We start from the raw sequence: 27614 nt of genomic DNA on the forward strand, positions 1-27614 counted from the left end.
AGCCCCAGGGTGAACCTCCAACTGATCAACCTCCTGAGTGCTGGGATTATAGGCATATACCACCATGCCTGGCTCTTTTGGCCATTTTTCTTTATCAAGTAATTTGTGTGATGTTTAGTCCAGTTCTTATTTTGTGTTATTGTTGTTTTACAATTTAGGTTGATGCCTACAAAAGGTCGATATAGTTCTAGATAGGAGGTATTCTTTTAGCTGATCTTACGTCTATTCTATAATACTCAAGTTTTGTTTAAATTTGTTTAACTTAATCTTGTCCGAGATCTTTATCGCTCCTCAGCTCTTCTATCCCATTATGACATTGATATCAATTTACCTTCACTTTCTTCTCTTTCTGGTAATTGTAAAATGCTTTGACATCTAAATGCTGCCTTATCCAAAAGGCACAATATAAACCACAAATGGCCATAAAGGCAAGCATGACAATATAGTGCCCTTGATTTTTTTTCCACATGATATAGCATTGAATAATTGCAGGTATATTTGATAAATTGGGAATACAGTTCACTAGAGAGTGGGGAACTTAAAAATCAGGCCGGCTTCAGGAAAATTTCGGAGAGGATTACAGTGTGCAGCCACCAGAAAATAGGGCATCAGGAACCTGGGCTGAATTGATGATCTGCTTAGGGGGAGCTGTGGCCAGGAGCAAAATTTTCTTTCATCAAAGTGACTGAGGGGGAAATTGTTTGTGATAAATAGAATGAATAAAAGAAACTAACACCTAGAATATCTAGATAATGAAATAAAATCTACAAAGGCAGTACTATTTCTTATGTGTTAATGATAAAAAAAAATCTGAACATGTTATTCACACAACAGATAGTACAAAAACAAGCCCTTGAAGGCTGGGGGTGTAGCTCAGTGGTAGAGCACTTGCCTAGCATGTGTGAGGCCCTGGTTTCAACACCCACCCCAGCACTGAAAAACAGCAATAATAAACACCTTGGAAAAAGATTCAGCCTCCCCAATAATTAGAAGAACTTCAACCACAAAGTCATGCAATGCAAGTTCACCTGGTGAAGTAAATTATAATTATAAAATCAAAACCTGGCAAGGTCTTTGGGAAAGCTCTACTCGCTTACTAGCACACACTAGAGCAATATTTCTGGAAAATAACATGACAAAGTGTAATGAGCCATGAAAGCCACATCTCTTTTGACCTGGTAACCACACTTCCTGGAGAGTAACTCAAAAGAAGAAGAAAAGAGAATAAAAAACCTGAAAATTATTTTAAAAACAAAATATGAAACAAAATAAAATATACTATTAAAAATGAAACATTTGTTTATTGTAGGAGCAAATAGAAAAGTTGATGTAAAATAATGCTAAGTAAAAAAACTATTTGAACTAGTTTTTAAAAATGCCCAAGCAATTATAAAGCTTAGAAGAGATTGTTCCATTTTGTTATATGGCAAGGTGAGCATAGCTTCTGTTGTTTGATATTTCGTATGTATCTTTCATTACCAAACACATTTTTCAGGCCATACTGGGATTTGAACTCAGGGCCTCACACTTGCCAGGCAGGCACACTACTACTTGAGCCACTTTGCCAGTCCCACAAAACACATTTTTAAAGACTGCATCATAAATTATCATTTATCAAATTGAAAAAAGGTATACACCCTTCCACTTCCATTATGTGCTTTCTGATAGAGGTGCAGTCTTAAACACAAGCTGGAATGGCACAGAACCTGCCCCTTGGAGTTGTACAAATTCCCTGCCCATGACACAGAGAAGGAGTGTTGAGTGCTAACAGGAGAAAATCACGTCCTGTTAGCTGTGAGCTGTCTGATCAGTTCATCTGATGCTAGAGCCTGATGTTCTCGGATCTGATCCTTGGTCTGTTTTGGTTGCTTGGCTCATTTGGAAGGCCAGTATGGGACAGACGAGGGAAGCAATGTGTTGGCTTCCTTCCACGAGTAAGAATTCCCCCTTAATGAAGCCGATACCCAACGTCAACATCATAGGCTTCCTTTTCCTTCTGGTCAGATTCTTCTTGCCCCCTTAGCTTGGCATCCTCCCGTGGTGACTTTTGCTATGTTATCTAACCCTAACAGTGACAGTGATATTCGTGTGGCATAATCTCACATGTCCTGTAATTTACACGTTTGGACCCAGACTTCGTCTGATTTAATAGGGGTCATTCATCTTATGCTGGTGTGAGCAGAGGACTAAATTTGTAGGTACCAACTTTATTTGCCTCCTGGTAGCAGCACAGATACCCGAGTCTCTGTACATTGACACAGAATTCTGCTTATGTCAGGCAGTCCTCAAACTCAGAGAGGTGGGCCTGATTGCACCATCCACTTGATCAGTCACGAGCCTGAGACTCCCACGTGGGCATGAAATGATCCCCTGTCTGCGCTGCCCAGCAGAGGAGAGACTCAGCCTGGGCCCCCTGGAGTTTTTACCCGAGAAGTTGTTACAGAATTCTCAGGCTGTTTTCACAAGTCCTTTCTTCCTTCTCTTCTCTTTCCCATATTTTTCTTCCCTGTTTTTTTTTCCTTCACAAATTAGAGGCCCTCACAATAATAAGGTAACATTTCTTGAGTGCTTGCTGTGTTTCAGGCCCTCTTATATAAATTAACCTACGTAATCCTTACAACCACCCATGAGTAGGTAGGAACAGGTACTTTCCCTGTTCGATAGCTTGTCCAAGTTCACCAAATGTAAGACCAAGGTTCAAACCCAAGCAGTTGGCCCAAAGTGCAGGCGTTTTGGCCACTGTGCTGGATACCTCACAACAGTGGGTTGGGCCCAGCTCGCCAGTGCTCTGGCATGGGGGCTGACATGGCGGGGACTGAAGCAGGAGTGAGGCGTGCAGTGAAGGCGTGTGTGTCTGTGTGTGTGTGTGTCTGTGTGTGTGCAATGGTGTGTACGTATGTCAGGCCTGGCCTGTTCTGTCACCTAGTCTGTGCATATACCAGGTTACTTAACTTTTCTGTTTCTCAGTTTCCTTATGTGTAAAACAGCAAGAATACTAATAGCATTTAACTCTTCATAGGGGTGTTGTAAAGATTAAATGTGTTAATAAATCCTTAGAACAGTGGCTGGTGCACAGCTATGATGCTTAGCAAATATTAGCTGTTATCATCATTATTGTCACTCATACTGAAGTTTGAGAATCAGTGCTCCACCTCCCCTTTCTCTTAGAAAGTAGTGGTGATGAAAAACATGTCTAACAGATTGCCAGGTGGCACTGATGTGCCTTGTGTGAGAACCCCACTTTGAGAACCACTGGGGCAGAGGTTCCAGAAGCACTCCCTTTTCCAGCATCCCAAGGCCCATTTCCTTCCTTGGATTATTTTCACTTCCTGCTTTTATCTATAATGAAGGACCCAGTGACAATGCCCAGCTTGGATGGCTATCATTAACCAGTGCATAGCAAGGGCCTGGTCTTCAGCAGGACCTGACAAGATAGGGATGTTCCAGCCAGCAGGAATCTTGGCTGGTGAGAGACTAGGGCTTACATGTGAAGGCACAGCAACAACCTGAATGGATCCAGAAGGAAAGATAGCAGGTGATTTTGACTTTTGTTTTTGGTACTTGGGTTTGAACTCAGGGTTTTGAGTTTGCTAGGTGCTCTACCACTTGAGCCCTGCCTCCAGCCCTCAGCGGGTGCTTTTGGAAGTAACAGGAGAGGAAAGAAAAGAACCTAACTCTGTGGAAGAAATTGCCCTTTGAGCAAAGATGGAGATGACAAAAGGAAAGTAAGGAGAAGAGGGCCAGGGACCAAATTTCATCATTCATGGTTAGAATTGTGGGGTTTGTAGGAGGCAGACTCTGGAGGCACTTTTTTTTCTGATACAGGCAGGTACAGCTTGCCTTTTACAAAGTGAAAGGTGATTTTGTATAACAAATGAAAAATGTGGGCCTTGCAGCTATTTTCAGCTTCTGGAGGGGGGAGAACATGAGGATTGGCGTGGTCTGCTTGAGTCCTATATTTGTGGCTGCTGATTTCAGAGATCTGAGTTTTCTCCTGCTCCTTCTGTCTCAATGGGTGGACAGTGGTGGAACCCCTGTTCAGGGCTCTGAACCCTAGAATTCAATTTTAAGGGAACTGCACTGAGAGGCTTGGTGTGGGATGTACATAAGCTTGGAAAATAAAGGTTTCAGCTCTTCTAGGAGGCAAGAGCAGAGCTGGGATGTGATTCCAAATCTAGGGCTTTTCCTTGCACCCTGGGTCAGGATTATGCTCTCAACTGTTTCCCCATTTCACAGGCACACCCTCCCCTGAACGCCTACCCTATCAGTGCACAAAGGCAGGAAGGCTGCCCTGGGGAGGGGTGGGAGAAGGGGAATCCAGCGCTCTCTCCAGGTGGCCTGCTGTCTGCTCACAGGCCCCATAAGGCTCCTTAAAGTTGCCCCAGCCAGGAGGAATCCATGCCAGACCTTGACCCAGCAGCTGTGTTCTGCACCTTGGATTCCTGACAAAAGCAAAATAATTGCTGCTTCCAGCTACAGCCAGCTGGCTACCAGGAGAGTCATCAGGGAGATGTCTGCTGTGTGCTCCACCAGGGCCCTGCCCACAGTTCTCTGCTCTCCAGAATGACAGACTTTGTTGGTCCTCTGCATATGCGCCACAGAGTTGAAAATGAAAATAAAGGGAACTGAAAAGCTCTGAAGTGTCATGGTGGGGTACGGCATCCAGTCTGGTGGTCGATGGGTCTGGGGACTTCCTGTGCACCCCAAGCAGGAAGGTTCATTTTGTTTTGAGACCATCAGCTCTTGATTAGAGCCTTCCCTTGGAGAAGCAGCTTTTCAAGAGTGTGAACTCTTTGTGTTCATAGGAGAAGAACAAAACTCCAGCTGGGGTCCTGTAAATTAGACAGACGAAAGACAGATTGACAAGAGAAACACAAGTTTATTAACACACAGGAACTCTGAGAGATGAGTAACTCAAAAAGGTGGTCAGTACTGGGCTGAGATAGCATCTAAACAAAGGAATAATATTTTTTTAGAGAAATAATAAGACAAAAAAAAAAAAAAAAGAGCACTTGGGTTTCTAAGACCGCAGACTGTGGGAAGGTGATATATGTGGAAAAGAAGGAGAGACCATGGCTGGTGAGCAGGACTTGGGGCGTAGACTCCTCTGGTGCCTTCTCTGCACTGGTGAGGGTCAGGAGTTGTCTCTCAGGATAAGCTTCTCCTCTTCCTGTTTTCGAGGGGGGCACCTTCATAAATTTATATCTGCTTTTAGGCAAAAGGGCGGGGGTGCAGAGAACTTTTCTTGTATCTGTTTCTTCTATTTGTCTTCAGCTCCAAGTGATCCTTGTGTAAAAGTGACATATGACATATTCTGTCACCTTTCATATTCAGGAAGATGATGTATATAAAATTATTTTTCTTAACAATATCTCTCCCACCTTCTTTAATTCCAGGAATGTTTACTGTTCCATTGATGATTCTATTTATGGAATATAGAACTCTGTGCTGGGTACAGTTGGGGAGGGGGTAAAATGCAGAGCTGGTTGCTGCTGACTGATTTACTCCTTGTCAGGTGAGCTTCCAGTGGAGTTTATCATTTGAGATATACCTACAAGAAAAGGTCACTAGCTATGATCCTGATTTGCTGCTCAACACTTACTTGCCAAACTCCAGCCTTGGACCGGCTCCCAAACTTCTGCAGATGCTCCTTGGGCCTTCCTCATCATCTTAGATACAGCCTTTCAACCTTTCCAGGAAAACTCCAACCCCAACCAAATCTCTCTTGGTGCCTTGGAGTCTTTAATTTTGATGTTGCCATTTAAGCCTTTGGAGGCTCAAAGAAGGTGAATTGGTTAGAGTATGAATGAAAAGAGCCACAGGAACTATAACCGCACTGAACCTGTGGCTTTTCTCCAGTCATTTCCATGCCTTTCTCTCTCTCCCCTGCCTAGAAAACTCCCATTCCTTGGGTCAGAAGTCCCATCCCCTTTGCGTCTCTCCCAACTCCTCCAGACAGATGTGATCACTACAGGCTGCAGCTCTTCATTCTTCCTTTCCTGGGACACTGTAATCCTGATGTCCTGAGGCTCTGGCCATCAGAGACAAAATCCCCCAGGGTCAGAATTGCCAACACTAGTGCACAAGTTAGTTCTCATACCTGTAGCTCTTCATACTTGTGGGTGCCAGGGAATAACTAGCTTTATGTTGACTTAAAAGACTGATCTCAGAGCTGCAAGTCTTGGCTTGAGAAATGACTATCCTGGACTGGGGACAGGCTGTAAGTATCTTCACTCTGGGAGTTGGAACTTCTGCTCTCCCGCTGGTTGGAGAAGTGTCTTAAACATGGGAACATATGCTGTAAAGTGGAATAATTAACAGTGGTTCTCAATTTTGCATGTACTTTGTAATCAGTTGAGAGCTTTAAAAATGCCAATGCTGAGTCCTGCCCCCAAAGTCTGGGTGCGGCCTGGGCTGACAGCTCCCCAGGTGATTCTAATGTGCTGCCCAAGTTGAGAAGAGCTGCTTCGATGTCCACCTGACTACTGTCTGTAGGAAGGAGACGCTTAACTGACAATCCCAGGGGACATGCAGTGTTGGGGGAGATTATGAGAGCTAAAAATATGGTCATTTCAAAAATGACAAGAGCTGGAGTGTGGCTTACGTGATAGAGCACCTGCCCAGCAACTGAGTTCAAACCCCAGTATGGCCAAAAGGGAGGGAGGGAGGGAGGGAGGAAGGAAGGAAGGAAGGAAGGAAGGAAGGAAGGAAGGAAGGAAGGAAGGAAGGAAGGAAGGAAGGAAGGAAGGAAGGAAGGAAGGAAGGAAGGAAGGGAGACAAAGGACAAATAGTGAAATATAAGATCTGCACATTCAGGATGTGATTCTCAAATGACAACCTATAGACTAGTTTAAGATAGGAAAAGGATGCAGAGTGGGTAGGAGCTGCTCTTGCTCACAGAAAGGCTCCAGGCCAAAGAGAGGAGGCTGAGAGAAGCTAGACTTACCTAGAACCAGGGTAGCCCTGGCTGGTAAAGGATTTACCTATGAAGGCAGAACTGATTTGACTGGCTGTCAATGGGGGCATCTGAGAGCAGACAGGAAAGACTATTACTTCTCAAAACAACCAAAAGGGAGCCAGAGCATGGAGCAGTACCTCTCTCTAGGAGAGGAAAAGAAGCATGTTCATAGAAACTGGGAGTGAGTGAGTGGATCAGAGTTCCTTGTTGGGGAGACGTAACCCCAAGGGTGAGACCTGTGTACGTAAAGGGTGTTGAGTGCCTCTCTGTTTGAAATACAGTATATCTAATTCAGTGCCTGGTAGGCCAGGCATACAACTTTAGGGGTACTACTCCTAGTGTGTTCTGTGTGGATGACATCCCTTTGTGGTCTAGTCCAGACACAATGCAGGTGGTGTCCTCCACAGTTGTGCCGTACTGTGGCTTGTCCACTGTAGATCACCGTTGTACCCAAATCCCATGTTCCATACTCACTTTTGGGGTTGAACCTGAGGGTGAGGAGAAGTGAATTCAGAATCAGATGAGCCTATCTGGTGGGGAGACATCTCACCTGGCTGTGAATTCAAGCGTCTCAACACACCTCCATGGTACCCTTGGTTGATTAGAAAGAGAGACCCCATTGTGTTATAGAGGAGGTCAGCCCGCGGGAGAAGCTTGGGCAGTCACTGAAGGTGCCTTTCAGAACTTAGGAAATGTAGAGGAAAAAGGAAAGCTGGCCTTTCTTCTTGACCCATCAAGACTGTTGTGTAGCAGCCCTGGGGGGAGGAACAGCATGACGAGGTTGTGTATGTGACTGGAACGTGTAGGCCTTGTCCCATCCAGCATCTCACCGTGCAGAGTGTGACCTCTCTGTGGATGTCAAACACTTTAATGTTTGGATCATGATCAACATTTAAAATGTAACAAAGTAGAACAGAAAATAGCAGTGCCTTGTGTGCAGTAGGATTAAGTATTGTGTGACACATTTTTTTTTTCATTTTTCTTTTATTATTCATATGTGCATACAAGGCTTGGTTCATTTCTCCCCCCTGCCCCCACCCCTCCCTTACCATCCACTCCGCCCCCTCCCTCTCCCCCCCTCAATACCCAGCAGAAACTATTTTGCCCTTATCTCTAATTCTGTTGTAGAGAGAGTATAAGCAATAATAGGAAGGAACAAGGGTTTTTGCTGGTTGAGATAAGGATAGCTATACAGGGCATTGACTCACATTGATTTCCTGTGCGTGTGTGTTATCTTCTAGGTTAATTCTTTTTGATCTAACCTTTTCTCTAGTACCTGTTCCCCTTTTCCTATTGGCCTCAGTTGCTTTAAGGTATCTGCTTTAGTTTCTCTGAGTTGAGGGCAACAAATGCTAGCTAGTTTTTTAGGTGTCTTACCTATCTTCACCCCTTACTTGTGTGCTCTCGCTTTTATCATGTGCTCATAGTCCAATCCCCTTGTTGTGTTTGCCCTTGATCTAATGTCCACATATGAGGGAGAACATACAATTTTTGGTCTTTTGGGCCAGGCTAACCTCACTCAGAATGATGTTCTCCAATTCCATCCATTTACCAGCGAATGATAACATTTCGTTCTTCTTCATGGCTGCCTTCCATTGTGTATAAATACCACATTTTCTTAATCCATTCATCAGTGGTGGGGCATCTTGGCTGTTTCCATAACTTGGCTATTGTGAATAGTGCTGCAATAAACATGGGTGTGCAGGTGCCTCTGGAGTAACCTGTGGTGTGACACATATTTTATTTCAGAGTATTTGTGTGTGATCTAGGTTGCAATGTAGGACATATTTCTTAATACAGGGCTCTATTTAAGAAGCAGAGTAAAAATAACTAGTCTTTCAGTCTTGGGGTCTGGCTAATTCAAGTTTGCCCAGTTGGAAAAGTCCCTATTACCCTTGTTGCAAAAATCAGAGGCTTTCTTTTTTTTTTTTACTAAAAAGCATGCTGGGAGCAGAACATAATTTTGTGTGCCTCTGTTTAAGAGGTTTCTGGAAGGACAGTTTCTGTCGCACTGGTCTAAGCCTCGAGGGCCTCAGAAGCCTGTCAGGATACCCTCCCAGTCTACTTTCTTCACTTATTTTGGGTGACTACCTTTGTCACTTGAATTACTAGTCCCCTTCACTTTGGGCAAAAATCAAATGGTCATTTCCAGGGCTTTATTTTCACAAGGTACCATGTCTTAGAATTTTGATGGATAAGCTGAAACTGTCACAATAAGAGGGAAAAAACATACACCCAGGCCACCCAAAAGGCCCATTTTTGTTTGGCAAGTCAAAAGGAAGGTGCCCATGAGGCATGGCCAGTAGTTTCTAGGGGAATGGAAATAAACTCGGGTGTGGGTTTTACCCTGGAAACTTGATGGTGGCAGTGCTGACCGTGTGGTAGCTATCTTGGTGTTTGAGTGGAATCTCAGCCAAGCTTTTATGCAAAACATTCAGAAGCCTTTGCCCTGTGCCTCTTCAGCTCTAAGGAAGCCTAACATTTTCTACATTTCATGTGAACTGGAAAGATTTACTTATTTCTGAAGTTCAGGGAAGATACTGTTTAAAGCCCTAAGGTCTTGACATAGATTACTGGAAAAATTCGACTTCTTAATCTGGAACTCTTTTGTGTTTGTGGTGCTGGAGATCAAACCGAGAACCTTGAGCACACTAGGCAGGTACTCTACACTCTTAGCTCCTGGAACTGTTCCAACTTGATTTTTCATTTTTGTTGCATTTGACCCTTAGGAAACCCCTCTTGCATTCTCCCTGGGTATCATCCCATTGGTATTAATTGCACAATCTGAAATGCAAATGAAAAGACGCCACTGTTTTCCCTGCATGGAAGAGGATGAAAGTTTCTCTTTAGTTGCCTTTACTATGTTCATTAGGAAAAAATGTCACGGTGTAGTTTGCTCTCCCAACTGCAGCATGGCTCAGCACAGCTCAGCACAGCTCAGCACAGCCTGGTGGTCCTCTCTGGGGTCTGAGTGTTTGTGTTCTTGTCTTCCTGCTACCACCTGTGACTCTCACCACTCACAGGCTCAATGAGAGCAGTTACCACGGTATTTATCAGGTATCTACTTACCACCTATCAGGCACCTGACATTCTTCATCTTGAACTCTAAGATGCAGGTTTGTTTTGCTCGTCCTATCTTATAGATTGGGAAACTGAGAAACATGGTCAGAGAATAATAAACAGCCACATGGACATCTTTTTATAGTATTTCTTTTTCAAAATCTGATTTGGCTTTTGTTGCTTATTGTAGGGCCTACTTATTTGTGGTAGGAAAGGAAAATATGCCCATATTTAATTCTGATCATTTTAGGATTGGAAAGCCTACCAGAGTGAGATTTAGCTCAAACTTTCCTGTGCTGGTCCTTTGTGATCTGATTCTAAGGTTTGTCTGGTTGGCGTTAATGTGTAATGAAAGAAAAAGAAAGATGAAATTCAGTACTTGTGTATTTGACTTTCTCCCAAGACCTTATTATGCACATCTTCAAACACACAGAATTTTTTTTTTTTGGTGGTACTGGGGTTTGAACTCAGAGCTTTGCACTTGCCAGGCAGTCACTCTACCACTTGCTGGAGCCACTCCATCAGCTCCGTAGAACTTTAAGGAATGCTACAATGAACGCCTGTGTATCTACTACTAGGTTCAATACTTTACCACATTTATAATTTTTCTTAGTCATTTGTATGACTCTTTCCTCCTAAATAATTCCATGTACGTTCTCTAAAAATAAGGCCATATTCATACTCACTAATAATCTAGTATCTGGTCCATTTTCAGATTTCTCAGGTTATCTTCAACAGTTGTCTTTTTGAACCAGGACTGCCATGCTTACCACATTTCATCTGGTTATTATTTCTTCCCATTGGCTTTGGAATCATCTCTTGACTTTGACATTGACCTTTGGGAGAGACCAGTCTAGTTTTCTGTAGAATGTCCACATGGCAGACTGTTTCTGCACACTGGGGTTAGGTCTGAGCAAGTGTTTTGATTAAAGTTAAGCAGACTTAGGGCTGGTGAGGTGGCTCAAGTGGTAGAGCCTACCTAGCAAGCATGAAGCCCTGAGTTTAAACCCCAGTAACATCAAAAACAAAACAAAACAAAGTTAAGCAGACTCATGGCTGGTGCTGTACTCTTTGTGTTCATTGCACCAGAAGGGGCCTAATTTCACCTCTTGGTGAAGTGGTGGCTGCCAGTTTCTCTTTTGTAAAATCCTTTTTTTTTCCCTTTGCAGTTGGTAAATGATCTGGGGATGATGCTTCCTAATAATGCTTTTTGTACTCATTTGCTAGGCTGGCTATAACAAAGTACCATGGTCTGGATGGCTTAAAAAACAAAAATTTGTTGTTTTATGTTCCGGAGGCTGCAAGTACAAAATCAAGTTTTGCCTGTGCGGTAGTTTTCTTCTGAAGGTTGTGAGGGAGGATCTGTTCCAGGTTTCTCTTTCATTTGTAGATGGCTGTCTTCACACTGTGTTTCTTCTTATTATCTTCCCTTTGTGTATCTGTGTCCAAATTTTTTCTTCATCAGTCATATTGGATTGTCCACCCTCAAATGTCCTCATCTCAACTTGATTCCTTCTGTAAAGATCCTGTCTATAGAGCTGCGTATGATGACACATGCCGGCCATGGCAGGAAGATCGTGAGTTTCAGGCCAACCTGGGCTACACAGTGAGACCTTGGCTCAAAAAAAAGAAACCCAAAAAACAAAAAAACTTTGTCTCCAAATAAGGTCATTGTCTGAGGTTCTGGGGGGGTTAGGAATTTGGAGCAGATGCACATTAAGCCATAACAGCACCCACTGATGGTTCTTGCCTGATTCCATTATTTATCAGGGTCTTGGTTGGTTTCTCTGGGAAGTAAATTCAGAGACGCAGATTTCTGTGCTGGTTTGTCGAGGATGGTGCTGGGTAATACTGAGAGAGTAAAGAAGGCAGGACTGGGCAGAGAGAAGTTGGATGCAATGCACTCAGCTTCTCCTGCAGGAAGCTGGGGAGCTTGGTAGTCCTTCAGAGAAATCTCAAACTGACCCCTTTATCAACTAAGCTTACAGTGCAGGCTTCCCCCAAGGACAGGACCAGTCTCGAACTGGGCACTTTCCCTCTATAGAAGGCAATGCTTGGGAGATGCCACTGTGAGCTATTGAGTCCAACAAGCTCTGACCCTGGGGGACTGAGTCCTGAGACCCACGGACAGGATGAGGTGCATCCCAACATCAGGTACGATGGGGGCTGCAGAAGGGAGAGTTCCCCCAAGCTATGTTTATTAGTGGGCATGCTTCTGGAAGGAAGAGCTTCACCCTGCCACCTGGGAATGGATTCTAGTGCTTTCTGAAAAGACAAGACAAATGCTTACTCCTTTCCATACCAATTTTCCAAGTAGGGAAGGGTAGAATTCAGGTATACTCAGAGTTGCACTATGACGTTTGCCTTCTTTCTTCCATAAAAATGCATTTAAAAATATTGCTTTATAACTATATTAGTAGATAGATAAATGTAATCTGGTCTGGATTATTATGTACTAATTATTATTATTATTTTCCTTTTGAAATTACATATCATGGGTTTTTAGCACTGGGCCCAATGAGTGAGTCAACCTTGGTCATGCTGAAGAACAGAGGCCAGGCAGGTGATAACAGGGTTTGGTGCTCAGTGTGTGGGTGGGGGCTGACCCTGTGGAGCTGAGTAAGGAAAGGGTGTTTAGCTCCAGTCGAAAGTTGCCATGCAGGAAAGTGAGGTGCTGCAGTATTACCACTTCTTACCTTTTCTTCACGAAAAGCCAGAAATAGGGATTTTTAAAACTTGAAATCGCTTCCAGTTTGTGTCTGGTGCTGGGGATCAAACCCAGGACCTGGTGCATGCTAGGCAAGTGCTCAACCATGGAGATACAGCTTCCCCACCCCAAACTTCCTACTTTAAGTCATTTTACCAATTAAAAAAAAAATCAGTGGGCTGCCAGCTTGAGAAATCCACTAGCAGTGAGCCTTCTGAGAGAGGGATGTGACTCACTCCCAGACTGGCTGCCTTGCAGAAAACCTGGCACATTTAAGGTCTCAAGTATGTTTGCCAAAGAACAAATGAAGAATTATATTTTGCCAAGGTAACTTATTAAAATGAGGTTGGATTTTATGTATCAAAACCAGGTGAAGATCAGAAGCCAGGCCGTGGATTGTGCTGAAAACAAAAACCCCAAAAAACAAACCTGCCTCGGTTATTCATAGCAATTTACAGAGACTTGGCAGGAATGAAAATGTGAGAAGAAGCCTCTCACGCTGGAGTCCATGAACCCGGCCAGGTGGTCATAATGATGCAGTCTCTCAGAGACTTGGAGGTTTTGTGCTATCTTGAAAAAATACTGTTTATTACACTTTTTACTTTTTCCCCCTCCTGTTTAAGGCAGAAATGTTACTGTGGTAACAAAACATTGAAAAGACTGTGTTTTGTGCTTTGGGATGGGAGAAGCCAGCAAGTACCCTCACTGCCAAACATTTTTCATTTCTGTCCTTAGCCTATGGTCACTAAGTGGAAAAACATTTGATAAGACCCTCTGTTGACACTGAGCTCCAAGTCGGGACCTTCCTGGTCACAAAAGAGGGAGAGAGTATGAAGAGATCTCTGAGGAGAAATGGGAGCAGAGAGAAATCAGGGCCTCCCAGGAGTCTTTCCCTGGCTTTCCCCTGAGTTTCAGACCTAAAGGTGTCTGGGGCTTCTCTCCTTAGCCCTTCCCCTACGACTCCCCCAGAGTCAATGCAGCTCAACCATTTGCTTCATCACAGCCAAGGTGCTGCCAGCTCCTGCCTTCAAACTGGGATCCTGGGCCTCAACCAACAGCTGTCTTTATTGATGAATTGTGATAGGTGATTGCTTATTAGGGCAAAAAAACATGATAATAATCCATAGCTACCCAGATAATTCAGGTGATGGGAATAGAGATTTTTCTTTCTTTCTTTCTTTCATTTTTTTTTTTTTTCTGTTACCCCCATATTCACCAGTTTGGGTGCTGCTCTAATTTTCATCTTCTTTCAGAGGGATCAACATTTCTGGCATTTCAGTTTCCCATTTATAGACAAAGACAGTAGTGAGCATGCACACAGATACAACAACATTTAGTGTATACATGTCTTACATACAAAACTCTGCTCAGAAGAAAATCAGAACTGAATAATTAGTAAAAAGGAAGTTCGGTGTACCAATAGTACAGTAATTATTCACTTTGAACTCAGGAGTTCAGGGGCCAGGTACTATTTTTCCCCACTTAATCGGTGGAGACACCAAGCTTTAGAGAAATTTTCACGCAGATAAGTTGCTTAACAGGGATTTATTCAGGCCCATTTTAACCATTGTGCTATACGGTGGAGCATGAGCAAACAGGTACTTGTATTTCCTCCCTCCCTCCCTTCCTTTTGCTGGGGATCAAACCTTGGGCCTTAAAACACATGCTAGGCGAGTGCTCTACCACTGAGCTACCGCCCCAGCCCAGCACTTGTATTTTCTACACAACTTTCTCTATCCATCTGTAGGTCTGAGCCTTTCCCTGTCTCTTCAGAATCTGGAGAGGACTGGAGAGGAGAAACAGTCAATTATTGGCCAGAACCCAGAATTGACTTTTCAAACACTTGAGCTGGCCGGAAAAGCAGACATCAAAGCTCAGGTGTCCTTGTCCTTGTTCTCCCAGGTGGTGCTCTGTCCCCTGGAGCCCTTGCCTTCTGTTTGCTTCCCCTGCCTCTCCCACTCCTTGGGGGGAAGGCAGCTCCCGGAAGGCCTGCTCCCAGTGCTGACTGTGTTGTGGAGAGCCTGGGGCAACTCACACCATCAAAAGGAGCTGGGGGTGGGGGTATTGCAGAGGGACTGTGAACAGGACCTGGACGGAGTTCACATGAAAGAGGCACTTAACTCTACTGGGCCTGAGGAGCAGCATCTGGTGGGTTGCAGAGTGCAGCGCTGCACTTACAGGGCAGGGGTTTTCCTATACTGGCTATGCCTCACCCACACGGGCCCTGTTTAAGATTCCAAGTGACTGCAATACACAGCCTCAAAGGGCCTGGGGCTGGTCTGGTCCTTTTGGCCACAGCTCTATCACTTGGAGATCCCCAGGTGCTTATTTAATGTGTCTAGGCCTCAGTTTTGCACATCTGTAAAATGGCAATTATGATATTAATGATATTATGCCAACGTTGGCTATTTTTTATGTTTTTGATGATTGCCATGCTCCTGGGTGTGAATGGTCAAGTGCAGACATTTATTTATTTTGTGGTAGTACTGGGTGTTGAACCCAGTACTGTCTTGTGCTTGCTAGGCAGGCACTCTACCACTTGAGCCACTCCACCAGCCTTTTTGGCATCAGTTATTTTTCAAATAGTGTCTTTTTTTGTGCTCGGGCCATCCTGGACCCTGATCCTCTTATTTGTGCTTCTCTACATAGCCGGGATGACAGGGGTGCACCACTGTGCCTAACTGTTGGTTGAGATGGGGAATCTAGAACTTCTTGCCCAGTCTGACCTGGAACCACAATCCTCCTAATCTTAGCCTCCCATAGAGCTGGGATGACAAGCATGTGCCACTGTGTCCAGCCATTGGTTGAGGTCCGGGGTGGGGGAAGGGGGGTGGTCTCACAAACGTTCTTTCCTAGGTTTGCTGCTATGATCCTCCTGATCTCAGTCTCTCTAGTAGCTGGAGTAATAGGTATGAACCACTGCACCTGACTAATTTTTTTTTTTAAATCAGATCCTTTTTTCCAGCCTCAGGGCTTTACATCTGCTGGTGCCTCTGCCTGAATCTTGCCTCTGACTCCCACCTTGCTTGGTCACTCATGTTAGCTTAATTCTCACTGCCTCTGCAAAGTCATATCTGGTGTCCCAAAGTAAGTTATCCCCCTTTTAATCTCTTATATCATCATTTATAATCATTTATAATCCTACAGCAAGTAATTTTCCACCTTCTGTCAGCTCCAGGAGGGAAGGGGCCACCCTGGTGCCTGTAGTTCTGAGCTCAGTGACCCACACATGCCACAGGCTCAATAACCTGTCCATGAAATCTGGGCCACCTGGTGCTCATGTGTATGAGAAACCGAGGCCAAACCGGATGTAGGTTGTTGGTGTCAGCATTATCGGCAAGGGAGTGAACTTCCAAGCTGGTAAAGGCAGAAAGCGGAGCAAGTCGGCTTCAGCTTGTGTTTTGAGCTGCCTGAAAGGAGGTGATGCATTTAAGCTTCTGCTAGACCAAGAGCAGCCTCCAGGGGACGGGCAGCCGCCTGGTAGGTTGGGAGTGTGGGTTCTTCCAGCCTTTGACTGTACTCTGGCTCTCTCACTTGCTGTGTAGCGTTCTTCATCTTTAAGATGGAGATCAGATGCCAGCTTAGCATGCGCAAAGCCCTAAATTCAAACCCCAGTACCACACACACACACACAAATAGAGACCACAGTGTTACCCACTCTTTAGACTTGTGCTGTTAATGAGCTGCTGTGAATAAAGTACTTACAGCAGGATCTAGCACACTGAAAGCCCTCCATCAGTGGTCGTAATTATTTTCCAGCACTCAGTCCTACACTAGAGAGAATTAGAGAGCTCTGCCAATTGCTTCCTTCTGTCTAGCACTTGACTTTTCCAAGGGGCTGTGCATCTTTCCCTCTGATCAGGCCCAGAATTAAGGGAGTTTTAATTTTTGGTTCCTAGCATCTCACTAGGACTGTTCTCTACTGTGTGGTCTGGAGGGGGTCAGTTAACAATCATTTTACCAATATTGTACCCAACAAGGGAATGAGGACAGATGAGGGGCTCTGCCTCCCACCATAGAAGCCCAAGGAGCTGTGAATTCTCCCTCTTTCTATCATTGGCTGCTAGACCTGGGGCATGGGATCCAAGAATGGGCAAAGAGGTATTTCTACCATCAACTCTTTGGTCTTGGTGGATTTGGGCATAGGTTTTGGATTAAATAGGGGTTCCTCTTGGCAACTGTGGAAGATTTAGGGAGTTACGGTGTGATATGAGTGTCTGGGTGATGATGATCCTGGTGGCACTCTAAGAAGATGGTTGGTTTTCTTTGTTTTGTTGTGTTACATGTGTATTTCATTTTACATTGAAAATGTATGTAACAATATAATTACTGAATTTCTCCTATGGAATTCAGTAATAATTTTTTAAAATAATGGTTTCATTGGGTTATGACTCACATTTTCACCTAACGTATATAATTCATTGGTTTGTAGTATATTCACGAAATTGTATGACCACCACTAAAGTCAGTTCTAACACATTCTTCTTGTCACCTGTCACCTCCAAAACCCATTATTAGCTTCTCCCCTCTTCCCTTAACCTCCACCCCATTAGTCCATGCAGAACCAATCTGCTTTTCATCCCTATAGATGGCAAACTCTTCTGTAGCCAGAGTTTAAACCTTCCTTCCTTGAAGGGAGGTTTCTGTTTAAGTCTTATATCAGTTATGTAATGCTGCATAACAAAAATGATCCCCAAATTTAGCAGTTTGAAACAAAAACATATTTACTTTCTCACAGTTTTGCAGGACAGGAATCCAGGTGCAGCTTAGCGCAGGCCTCTGTGTCAGGATCTTGCATGAGGGGTGGGGGGTCAGGACTGCAGTCTTACCTGAAAGCTCACGTGGGGAAGGATCTACTTCCAAACTCACTCACTTGGTTGTTGGCAGGGTTCAGTTCCTTGTGGATGGTGAGATCAGGGGGCCTCATTTCCTTGTTGGCTGGAGGAGCCTCAGTTCCAGCCCACATGGGCTTCTCCAACAGGGCAGCCTGCTTTATCACAACCAGGTCAAGAGAGAATCTGCAGGCAAATCCTTTGTAACTAATTATGGAACTGATACTCTCTTAACATCGCTATATTCCATTGACCAGAAGGAAGTTACCAAAGGGGATACAAGGCCTTGAATTACCAGGAGATGGGGAAACTGGCCATCTTGGAGAGACTGCATACCAAAGTCTGTCCTGCAGATCTCCTGAGTTTGCTAGTCTACTCAACATTTGTTTTCCCTTGGGCTAACCAGAATTGATGGCTCTTGTTTGTATTCAGGACACTATACTTGTTTGTTGCTTATTGTTCTGTTCTCCTGTGATTCTCGTTTGTAAAGTTATTGATGTTACTCATTACTCCTTTTTTTTTTCAAAGTTACCAATTCTGTGTCTGAATATTTTACCACCTCAGAGCCTGCTCTCCAGCACCCACCTAAAAATGTGCTAGAATATTGATCTCCATCAAGATCACAGAAGAGAAGTTAAAGACAGAGAATTAGCCCTGTCAAAATAGAAAACCTAGTCCTGTTAATGGCATAGCCCATAAATCCTTGAATCAGCCCAGGGTTTTTGTGGCTTAATCCTTATTTGGGTTATGACCAGATGGTTGCTTTCTTCCCAAGAGGTTTTGCAGAATTTGAGCATCAGAAACCCAATCTACTTTAAGCACGAAAAGAGAGTTTTTGACTCTGGTAGCTCATAGAAATACTGTGGAGGCTCACAGAATCAAGAGAAGAACCACAGAGCTCCAGGGCCTGCAAGGAATAGCTCCAGGTGGACAGTACACCCTCCAACTCTCATGAACATCTCCTTTATCTCCGGGTCTTATGTTCTTAGCTTCACTCTTTCCTACTGCAATCAGGCCTTCTTAGCTTGGTAGTATGTGACCTTTGTTCAACCCCAGATTAGGCTGTGTGTGGTGCAACATGTGACAGTTTATTTTTTTCTCTTGTCATTTTATAGATTTTTCATTTACTTACATGTGTATACATTGTTTGTGCCACCTCCCCCCATCCCCCCGTCCCTCCAACCCCCCAGTTTCCAGGCAGAACCTGTTCCGCCCTCTTCTCCAATTTTGTTGAAGAGAAAACTTTAAGAGATAATAAGACATAGCGTTTTGCTAGTTTGAAATAAAGATAGCTATACAGAGAGATTGCTAGCATTGCTTCCATGCACATGTGTATTGCAACCCACATTGGCTCATTTCTACCAGACCACTTCACTACTTCCTGGTCCCCTTCCCATAGTGGCCTCTGCCAGTTTAAGATTACTTTATTCGCTCCTCTATAGTAAGCACGTCAACCACATTTAAGGTTTAGGTTTCCTTCCCTTTCCCTATTCCTCCCGTGCACATTCTCCCCTTAGTGTGTCCAGTAATATTACTGCCTTTATTTTAGGTCTATGATCCACATATGAGGGAGAAAATGTGACTTTTGGCCTTCTGAGCCTGGCTAACTTCACTTAAGATGACGTTCTCCAGTTCCATCCATTTGCCTGTGAATGACAAAATTTCATTCTTCTTTGTGGTTGAGTAAAATTCCATCGTGTATAAATACTACTTTTCTTAATCCATTTGTCGGTAGTGGGGCATCTTGACTGTTTCTGTAACTTGGCTATTGTGAATAGTGCTGCAATAAACATGGGTGTGCAGGTGCCTTTGGAGTAACCTGAGTCACATTCCTTCAGATATACCCCTAGGAGTGGGATTGCTAGATCATATGGCAGATCGATGTTTAGTATTTTAAGAAGCCTCCGTATTGTTTTCCAGAGTGGTCGTACTAGCTTACATTCCCACCAGCAGTGTATGAGGGTTCCTTTTCCTCACATCCTTGCCAGTATTTGTTGGTTGTGGTGTTTTTGATGATAGCTATTCTAACAGGGGTGAGGTGGAATCTTAGTGTGGTTTTGATTTGCATTTCCTTATGGCCAGGGATGGTAAGCATTTTTCATGTGTTTTTTGGTCATTCAGATTTCTTCTTTTGAAAAAATTCTGTTTAGTTCAGTTGCCCATTTCTGTATTGGTTCACTGATTTTGGGAGAGTTTAGTTTTTTAAGTTCCCTGTATATTCTTGTTATCAGTCCTTTGTCTGATGTATAGCTGGCAAATATTTTCTCCCACTCTGTGGGAGGTCTCTTCAGTTTAAAGACTATTTCTTTTGTTGTGCAGAAGCTTTTTAATTTCATGTAGTCCCATTTGTTCATCCTTTGTCTTAGTTGCTGAGCTGCTGGGGTTCTATTGAGGAAGTCCTTGCCTATACCTACTACTTCCAGAGTATTCCCTGCTCTTTCTTGTACTAACTTCAGAGTTTTGGGTCTGATATCAAGAGACCATTATTCTTAAGTCTGGTCCAATTTCTTTCAAACCAAAGCCCATGGAGCCACAATAATGGGCCTTCCCAGTTAGAAATATATTCTTTGCATAACACTCACCTTGACATGAGTGCCAGTGAAGCAGCAATGTAGAAGTAAATCTCATGCTATGGAGAGCAAAGCAGACAAGTAAGCCTGAAGTGTAAATGCACATATATGGTTGTGACTTTGGATCAAGACCAGCAAGAACATTAGCAAGTAATGTCAAGAGGGAAGTGACATTTAAAGCCTCTTGAAGTTAGGTCAAATTTGAAGTGCTCTGTGCTTCTTCCCAGTACTGGAAAGCTACCAGTCAATAGAAAGGCTGCATCTGTTTGGGTTATTGATAGTTTTTGTGTTGCAGGTTCTTCCCTTGACACCATTTCACATGGGTCCCTATTCAGGAGGGGGGAAAAAAAAACATGGGGATATTGAAAGCCTTGATGACAATTGTTGACCTTTTCCCTGCTTGTGTCTTACAGCCTACTTCTGCTTCCTCCTGACAGCGGGTGCTCATCGCTTGAAGCCACAGGTCCTACAAGGCAAAACTGCCTCTGAGGATATTTCTGGCTGCCGCCAATTCCATGGCCTTCTAGGTGAAATGGATGGTATTCTCTGAGCTGGGGATCGAGTACAGGTGGCAGTGTGTGGATAGAGTGACCCTCACTTCTGTTCTAGGCTTATTCAGGCCCCAAGTGCTTCTAGTCTGCTTCAAGTTTTTAATCTCCTGAGGCTTTAGCTACAGTAAAAACGTCCCCTCAGGGTTTTGTGCACCAAGGCATACTGACCTTTGGAGGAGGAAAGGAGCCCCTCCACTAGAGTCCATGCTGTGAACACATCCCCAAAGTCCTTCACGTTTGCCCTGCTTGAACCAGGGACCAAGTTCTGTGCTGAACATGCTATGCATAGACCACATTTGATCCTCACGGTACCCCATTAGCTAACTGTTACACCCCTCCCCATTTCTCAGATGAAAAAACTGAGACTTAATGAGGTTAAAGAACTTGCCCAACTTAAAGGGCTAGAAAACAACACATTGAGGACAGCAGAAGCACGTAAGCCTGACTCGCAAGCCATTACTCTTACCAAACCTGAGCTTGCCTTGCAAGGTCATGGTGGGAAGACTATTTGATCTAGAGGGGGCAGACTCAGGAATTTTACCCTGATGGTTGCTAGCTGTGAATCAGTCCTCATCTCCAGTTTATTCATCTGTAAAAATAAGAGTACAACTTCATTCCCAGGGTTGTTATGTAATAATTGAAAATTACAGAGAGCTGTTAAAATATCAGAGAATATCATCAGTGCACTAGGATTAGTTCATATCACTTGGGATAAGTTTGACCTAGACCATCTCCCGCCACCTTGGGCACTTTTTAAGTTGCTGGAATTTTGGTTTGGTTATGGATCTATTTTCCTAGTTCCTCATCTGATCTAGGCAGCATGGGTGGAACATCTTATTTTCAGAGTTTCTGCCCACTTATAACTGCAGATAATCCTGGGCCCCAGTTATTGTTACCCATTAGGAAGGAATGGTGATTCCTAAAATTACTTTAGGGTCCAGGAAATCAGGCAGCCTAGGAGCCTCCCTGTGACCCTCAGACAAGTTGTGACAGCTCTGCCATGGGCCTCTCATCCCTATGAGAGAGCCTGACCTTGAGCTCTAACTGCTCTTAAGTTAAGAATTCATTGCCTCATTTTAGGGGTCTCTGAACATTTGAGTTTTTGTAAAGCAAATAGAACATAACACAATAGATCAATTAGGGAAACACAATTTGTATGGATTGTGGCTATGGATACCATGGTGGTGTAATTCAAGCACTGCCAGGAGTCAGTACCAGGGTCCCAGGAAACAGGCTGCTATGCACCAGTGGGTAGCTGGCAGCTTTGTGGCTCCATAGTCTTTTGTTTACTTGGTCATGTGAGTTGTGCTGTGTCTTATTTTGAGTTCAACCATCTCCTCATTTCAGTGTTGTACTTTGTTGTCATAACTTAGAAGTTCATTGACTTCGGTCTGAGATGCCCTTCACGACTTAACTCGTTAATTTTCATTTATTTTGTTTAAGCACGTTATTATATTTAGACTCCAATTACACATTCATGTAGTTATAAGACACTCATGTTACTGGAACTTTTTCAAGATAAATAACTTAACTGAGAGCCTAAAGCTCCGATTTTTCTCTTCCCAATGAAATTATTTGTTTATAACTCAATATTTGAAAACATACATTTCCTTAACAAAACATCACATAGCAGAGAATCAGATTATGATTAGATGGTAGAAGGACATACCCAGGTCTTGAATAAGTTTTTGGCTATACCATTTGCTAAATATGGACCTTTATGCAAGTCTTATATATTTTTTGTCTTCAAGGCAGACAGAATGATTGCAGGGATGAAATAATGAATAAAAAGTGTCAAGCAGCTAAGCATGAGGCTCTCTGTAATCCCAGCACTCAGGGGGTTTAGTCAGAAGGATCAAGAGTTTAGACCACAATGAGATCCCCTTGTATTAAAAAAAGAAGAGCTCAAGGTCAGCCAGACTACATAGCAAGATGCTGTCTCAAAAAAGAAAATGTTTAAAGCTTATTATAGTAGCAGTCAGTAAATATTGTTGTTATCTTTTATGAGGTGCAGAATGCTATCTCATTCATTTCTATATTCTAGTGTCTATCACATAGAAAACACAGTGATTAGTAAATATATAAAAAATGAATGAATCGCTTGAAAAAGTAGTTTTAGAAATCAACAAATTTGAATGACGAATACTTCAAGGCCCATGTTTGGGGTTGGGTTTTTTTATTCATTCAACAAATATTTTTTAAGTACCTACTATGTGTCAGGCATGGTAGGTGTAACAATGAACAATAGCTACAATCCTTGTCTTCACAGAGATTTTCCTTCTGGTGGATATTAAAATCCCCACAATTTCCCAGTGGAATTCCCAGTGCTTCATGGTTCTGGGGTTATATGACAATGTCAGTTAGACCTAGGTGTAAGGTATACATAAGGTAAGCATGGAGCTGGCCTCCATTACAATGCATAATGGTGCCAGTGGGAGCACAGTCAGTCTGGACCATTGACCCCAGGAGAACAACCTGGGAAAGTCAAACAATGATCTGCCAGTGTAGGGTATCGACCCAAAACCTTGACTAAATGCAGTCATTGATTTAGTTTCCCTTTTATGTCCCCCTGGATCTTAAAAGATAGTTGCACAGGTTCCCTACTCTTTCCTCCATCAGAATGCTCATGCCTTTGGCCAAAATGGACAAGCATGTGATGTTATCTCTGTTTTAGAACTAGTGGGCTTTTTGCTGGATGCTGCAGATGAAATCATTATAACTGGGAACAATCTTAAAATTGAGACTTAAACATCTTAAACACTCTTTCTTCTGTAGAGCATGTGTGTGCAGGTAGGGAACATTAGTAAGAAAGGTGGAGATACTTTTATTCTGAAAAGATGATGGTGGGCAGGAATGCCCACCTATGCCCTTTCCTTCCTCTGAATTCCTCTCTGGTTCATCCTCCTTTTCCAATAGGATATGAGTCAACTTAAAGATTGCTTGCAACCTTCTTACAATTTTCTCCCAGTCAAATGTGGACCCACGTGAGGGATCCTTGCCATTCATTGGCCTCTAACACATGAACAGTAACCAGGGCTTTGGCTTTGTGCTCTCATACATATGCATTCATCTCTGCTGGCTGTGCTGGATCTCTTGTGAACCCAGTCACTCAAAACCTCCTGCTAAGATGCTTCAGCCTCCTCCCTGGTGTCTCACATTTCCTCATCAGATCAAGGTAAACAGGTATAAGATTTAGAGCTGGAAGTGAGCTTTAAGGTTAAGTCTAAATTCTCTTATTTTATACTGGAGTAAACAGAGGTCCAAAGAGCACCAGTGACTTGTCAAAGGTCACACAGCTAGTTTGTAGATAAACTGAAACTGAAGTCTCCTAACTGTTTGTCTTGGAACCTTTGACTCACCCATGGAAGTTCTTGTGTGATATATCCTGGAATGATTTGTAGACAATATGGAGTTATGTCAGTTGGGTCTTTTTTAATCCACTGTGAATAGTCTCTGTCTTTTGTTTGGTATAGTTAGAACATTCACATTTAAAGTGTTATTGCTATAGTTAGATTGATGTCTACCATGTTCCTCTTCTCTATTTGCTGTTGTTCTTTTTTTCTTAGTTTTTTGTCTTTTCTTCCTTTTCTTTCCTTTATAATTTTAAGTGAGCATTTGTATGATGCCATTTTCTGTCTTATCTTAGCATATTTATTTGTTTATGATTTTACATTTGTTTTTTAAAAAATTTAGTGGTTTTCTAAGAATTTGCAACATACATTTAAGACTAATTCAAATACAAGAGAGTATTCCCAGTTCCTCCTTCCTATGGCTATGACATTAATGCATTTATTTTACTCATCCATAAGCTATGATCACCAAGCACATTGTTGCTATTATTATTTTAAACAAACTGTTATGTGTTAGACTGGGTAAGAATAAAATTTAAGTTTCTATTTTACTTTCATTTTTTCCATACTCTGATGCTCTTTCTTTATGTAGGTCTGATTTTATGACCCATTTAATTTTCTTCCTCTCTGAAGAACTCCTTTTAACATGTTTTGCAAGTCAGGCAAAAAATTCTCTGAATCTTTTTGTTTGTCTGAGAAAGTCTTTCTCCTTCATTTTTGATAATAATTTCACCAAATACAGAATTCTAGGTTGGTGGGTTTTTTTCTTTTAATATTAAATATTTTATTCTCTTTTCACTTGCGTGGTTTCTAAAGAAAAATCTGGTTGTAATTTTTCATCCCTCCATAGGTAAAATGTATTCTCCTCTACCCCTCTTGATTCTTTTTTTCTCAGATTATTTCAAGATTTCTTTGTCTTTTTTTTTTGCAATTTGAATATAATATACATAAGTGTAGGGTCTTTGATATTTATTCTACTTGATGTTCTCCAAGCTTCCTAGACATGTGACTTAGTGTATGTCATTAACTTTACAAAATTCTCAGTGGTTTCTACTTCATAAGTTACTTCTCTTCCTGTCTTTATTCTCCTTCTGGTATTCCCATTACATAGCTTACACCTTTGTAAATCTCCCACAGCTGAGATTCTCTGTTCCATCTTTTTCTTTTCATTTCATTTTGTAAAGTTTCTACCAAGACAGCTTCAAGCTTGCGGAGTCTCTCATCAGCCATGCCCAGTCTACTGATGAGTCCATCAAAGGCACTTTTCATTTGCTACAGTATTCTTGCCTTCAGCACTTCCTTTTCATTCGTTAAGTTTCTATCCCTCTACTTACATTACCCATCAATTCTTGTGTGTTGTCCACTTTTTTTTTTACAGCCCTTAGTATATTAATCATACTTGTTCCAAATTCCCAGTCTGTTCATTGCAACATCTGTGCCATATCTGAGTCTGGTTGTGATGCTTGTTTTTGTCTTTTAGCATGCTTTGTAATTTTTCCTTGAAAGCTGACATAATGTATGTAGTAGGTAAAAAGCCCTTAGGTAAATAGGACTTTACTGTAGGGTTTCATGCTTATCTGGCTCAGACTTAGACTGTATTTACTATTATTGCAAGCAGTTGTGTCAGAGGCTAAAATGCCCTCAGGTGTCCTTGTTTTTGTCCTTCCCCTCCCCCACCCTTGTCTTTGGGTTTTCTCAGAGACATTGCAAATAGTGTCTAAGCCTTTCAGCTCTTTCCATTGCAATCCCCTGCAAATACACAGGAGTCTACTGACATGGTGATAAGGGGAGAGGGAAGGGAAGCACTCCATAGGGAAGTACTATAGTTTAGATCTGGACTGTCCCCCAAAGGCCCTTGTCCCAAGTCTGTGGCACTATGGGGAAGTGAAAGAACATTTAGGAGGTGGAGCCTTTCCTCTCTCTGTTTCTCTTTCCATGAGGTGAAAGGCCATGAGGTGAATAGGCCTCTTTTCCCTATGTGCTCCCATCATGATGTATACAGTGCCACAGGTCCAAAGCAACAGGGCTAACTGACTATGAACTGAAACCTCTGAAACAGTGAGTCAAAATAACCTTCTCCCCTTACTAAGTTGATTATCTCAGATGTTTTGTCACAGTAACAGAAGGCTGAGTAACATATGGATATTCTATAATTAGGTCTCAGTCTTTTTGTGTGCCCAAGCTGGGTATTTTCCTTCCCCCTGGTTGATAGGCTTTGGTAAAACTACAGTTGGTCAGGTGCTAGTAAAATACTTTCTTTGGAGAACTAGTCCTGTTAAAGAGAATGGAGAGTTCTACTGTATTTCACAGTGGTTGATTTTCTCCTCCTCCTGGGAAGCCCCAGAACATTTTTTCTGAGATTTTCATAGAGGGACTTTGATAGGGATCCTGGAGGCAAACTTTATGAAAGTGTTGAGCTGCTCCGGGGCCTCCATCCTCAGTGAGCTGAGATCCTCTGCATTGCATCTGTCTTGCTAGTTTTGGGGGCTGCCTGTGACTCTAAGTCTCTGCTAGTTGTTTTCAGTTTGTTTAGTTTTTATCTTATTGTAAGGATGGATGTGATGACTTCCAGATGTTGGACCAGAAAGTGGAAGTTACAGTGTGATTTGTGAATGGATCAAGCTTTACATATAAATGTGTGAAGTGAATCACAAATCATGGATTGTGAACTTTAGCAAGAATGTAATAATTACAACAGTAAGCAACAATAACAAAATAAAATAAATTATTGAATGCTAACTTTATACCAGCACTTCATTAAGTACTTTATACAGTCATCTGATAGCACACAAACAAAGTAGGTACTATTGTTCACATTCAGTAATTAAGAAAATAGAAAGAAAAAATGCTGTGTAGTATGTTCCAGAACATAGGGATTTAAGTGACAAAGAAAGTTCTAATGCAGGCAGCTTGACTTCAGAGTCACCCTCTTACTGTTGTGCCCTAATACCTCTCTCAGGATTGAAGTGTATATTTACCCTTTCATTCAGCAAATGCAGGTGCTGAACACTGTGCAGGCTCTGGGGAACAAGACAGACAAGGTCCCTGTCCTCATAATGTCACAGTGGGAAAGAGCACAGCTGGGCTTGGAAGCAAACAAATAAGTGAGTGTATTCAGAGGGAAAAGGATATGAAGAATTTAAGTACAGCAATGTGACACAGAGTACCAGGGAGGTAGCTTCTTTCGAGAGTGTGGTCAGAGAAGACCTGACTGAGGCGGTGACTCTAAGGAGAGTACAGTAGGGGAAGAGCATTCCAAATGGGGGAGGAGCCAAAGCAGAAGAAGGACAGGTTTGATGCATTCAAGGAGAGAAAGATGGCCAGTGGGCCGGTCCGTGTGTGGGAGAAGAGGCCAGAGATGGGGACAGAGACCATGTCCATGGGCTTTGTCAGGCATACCTAGGAGTTTGGATTGGTTCTAAATGTCATGGGAAGACCCTGAAAGGTGTTGGTCAGAGGGGTGACATAACTTCCTGACTTCGTTGGCACAAGTCAGCCTCAGATCACAGCCATAAGTCAGATTGTTCCCCAACCTGGGACTTTGCAGACTGGAAGACCTGCATTTGGCAGTGCACCCAAGTGCAAC

At 42.9% G+C, this 27614-nt stretch overlaps 1 protein-coding gene across 1 annotated transcript in view; it reads left to right on the top strand.

Moving 5' to 3' along the window:
• Positions 1-27614, top strand: part of Scd5 (stearoyl-CoA desaturase 5) — a 149089-nt gene that overhangs the window by 64238 nt on the left and 57237 nt on the right. The window contains 2 exon segments of the mRNA XM_074041893.1: positions 20541-20580; positions 20582-20654. Coding sequence (XP_073897994.1) covers positions 20541-20580; positions 20582-20654 — 113 coding nt within the window.

The sequence above is a fragment of the Castor canadensis genome, chromosome 9 (assembly GCF_047511655.1).
Source record: "Castor canadensis chromosome 9, mCasCan1.hap1v2, whole genome shotgun sequence".
NCBI lineage: Eukaryota > Metazoa > Chordata > Mammalia > Rodentia > Castoridae > Castor > Castor canadensis.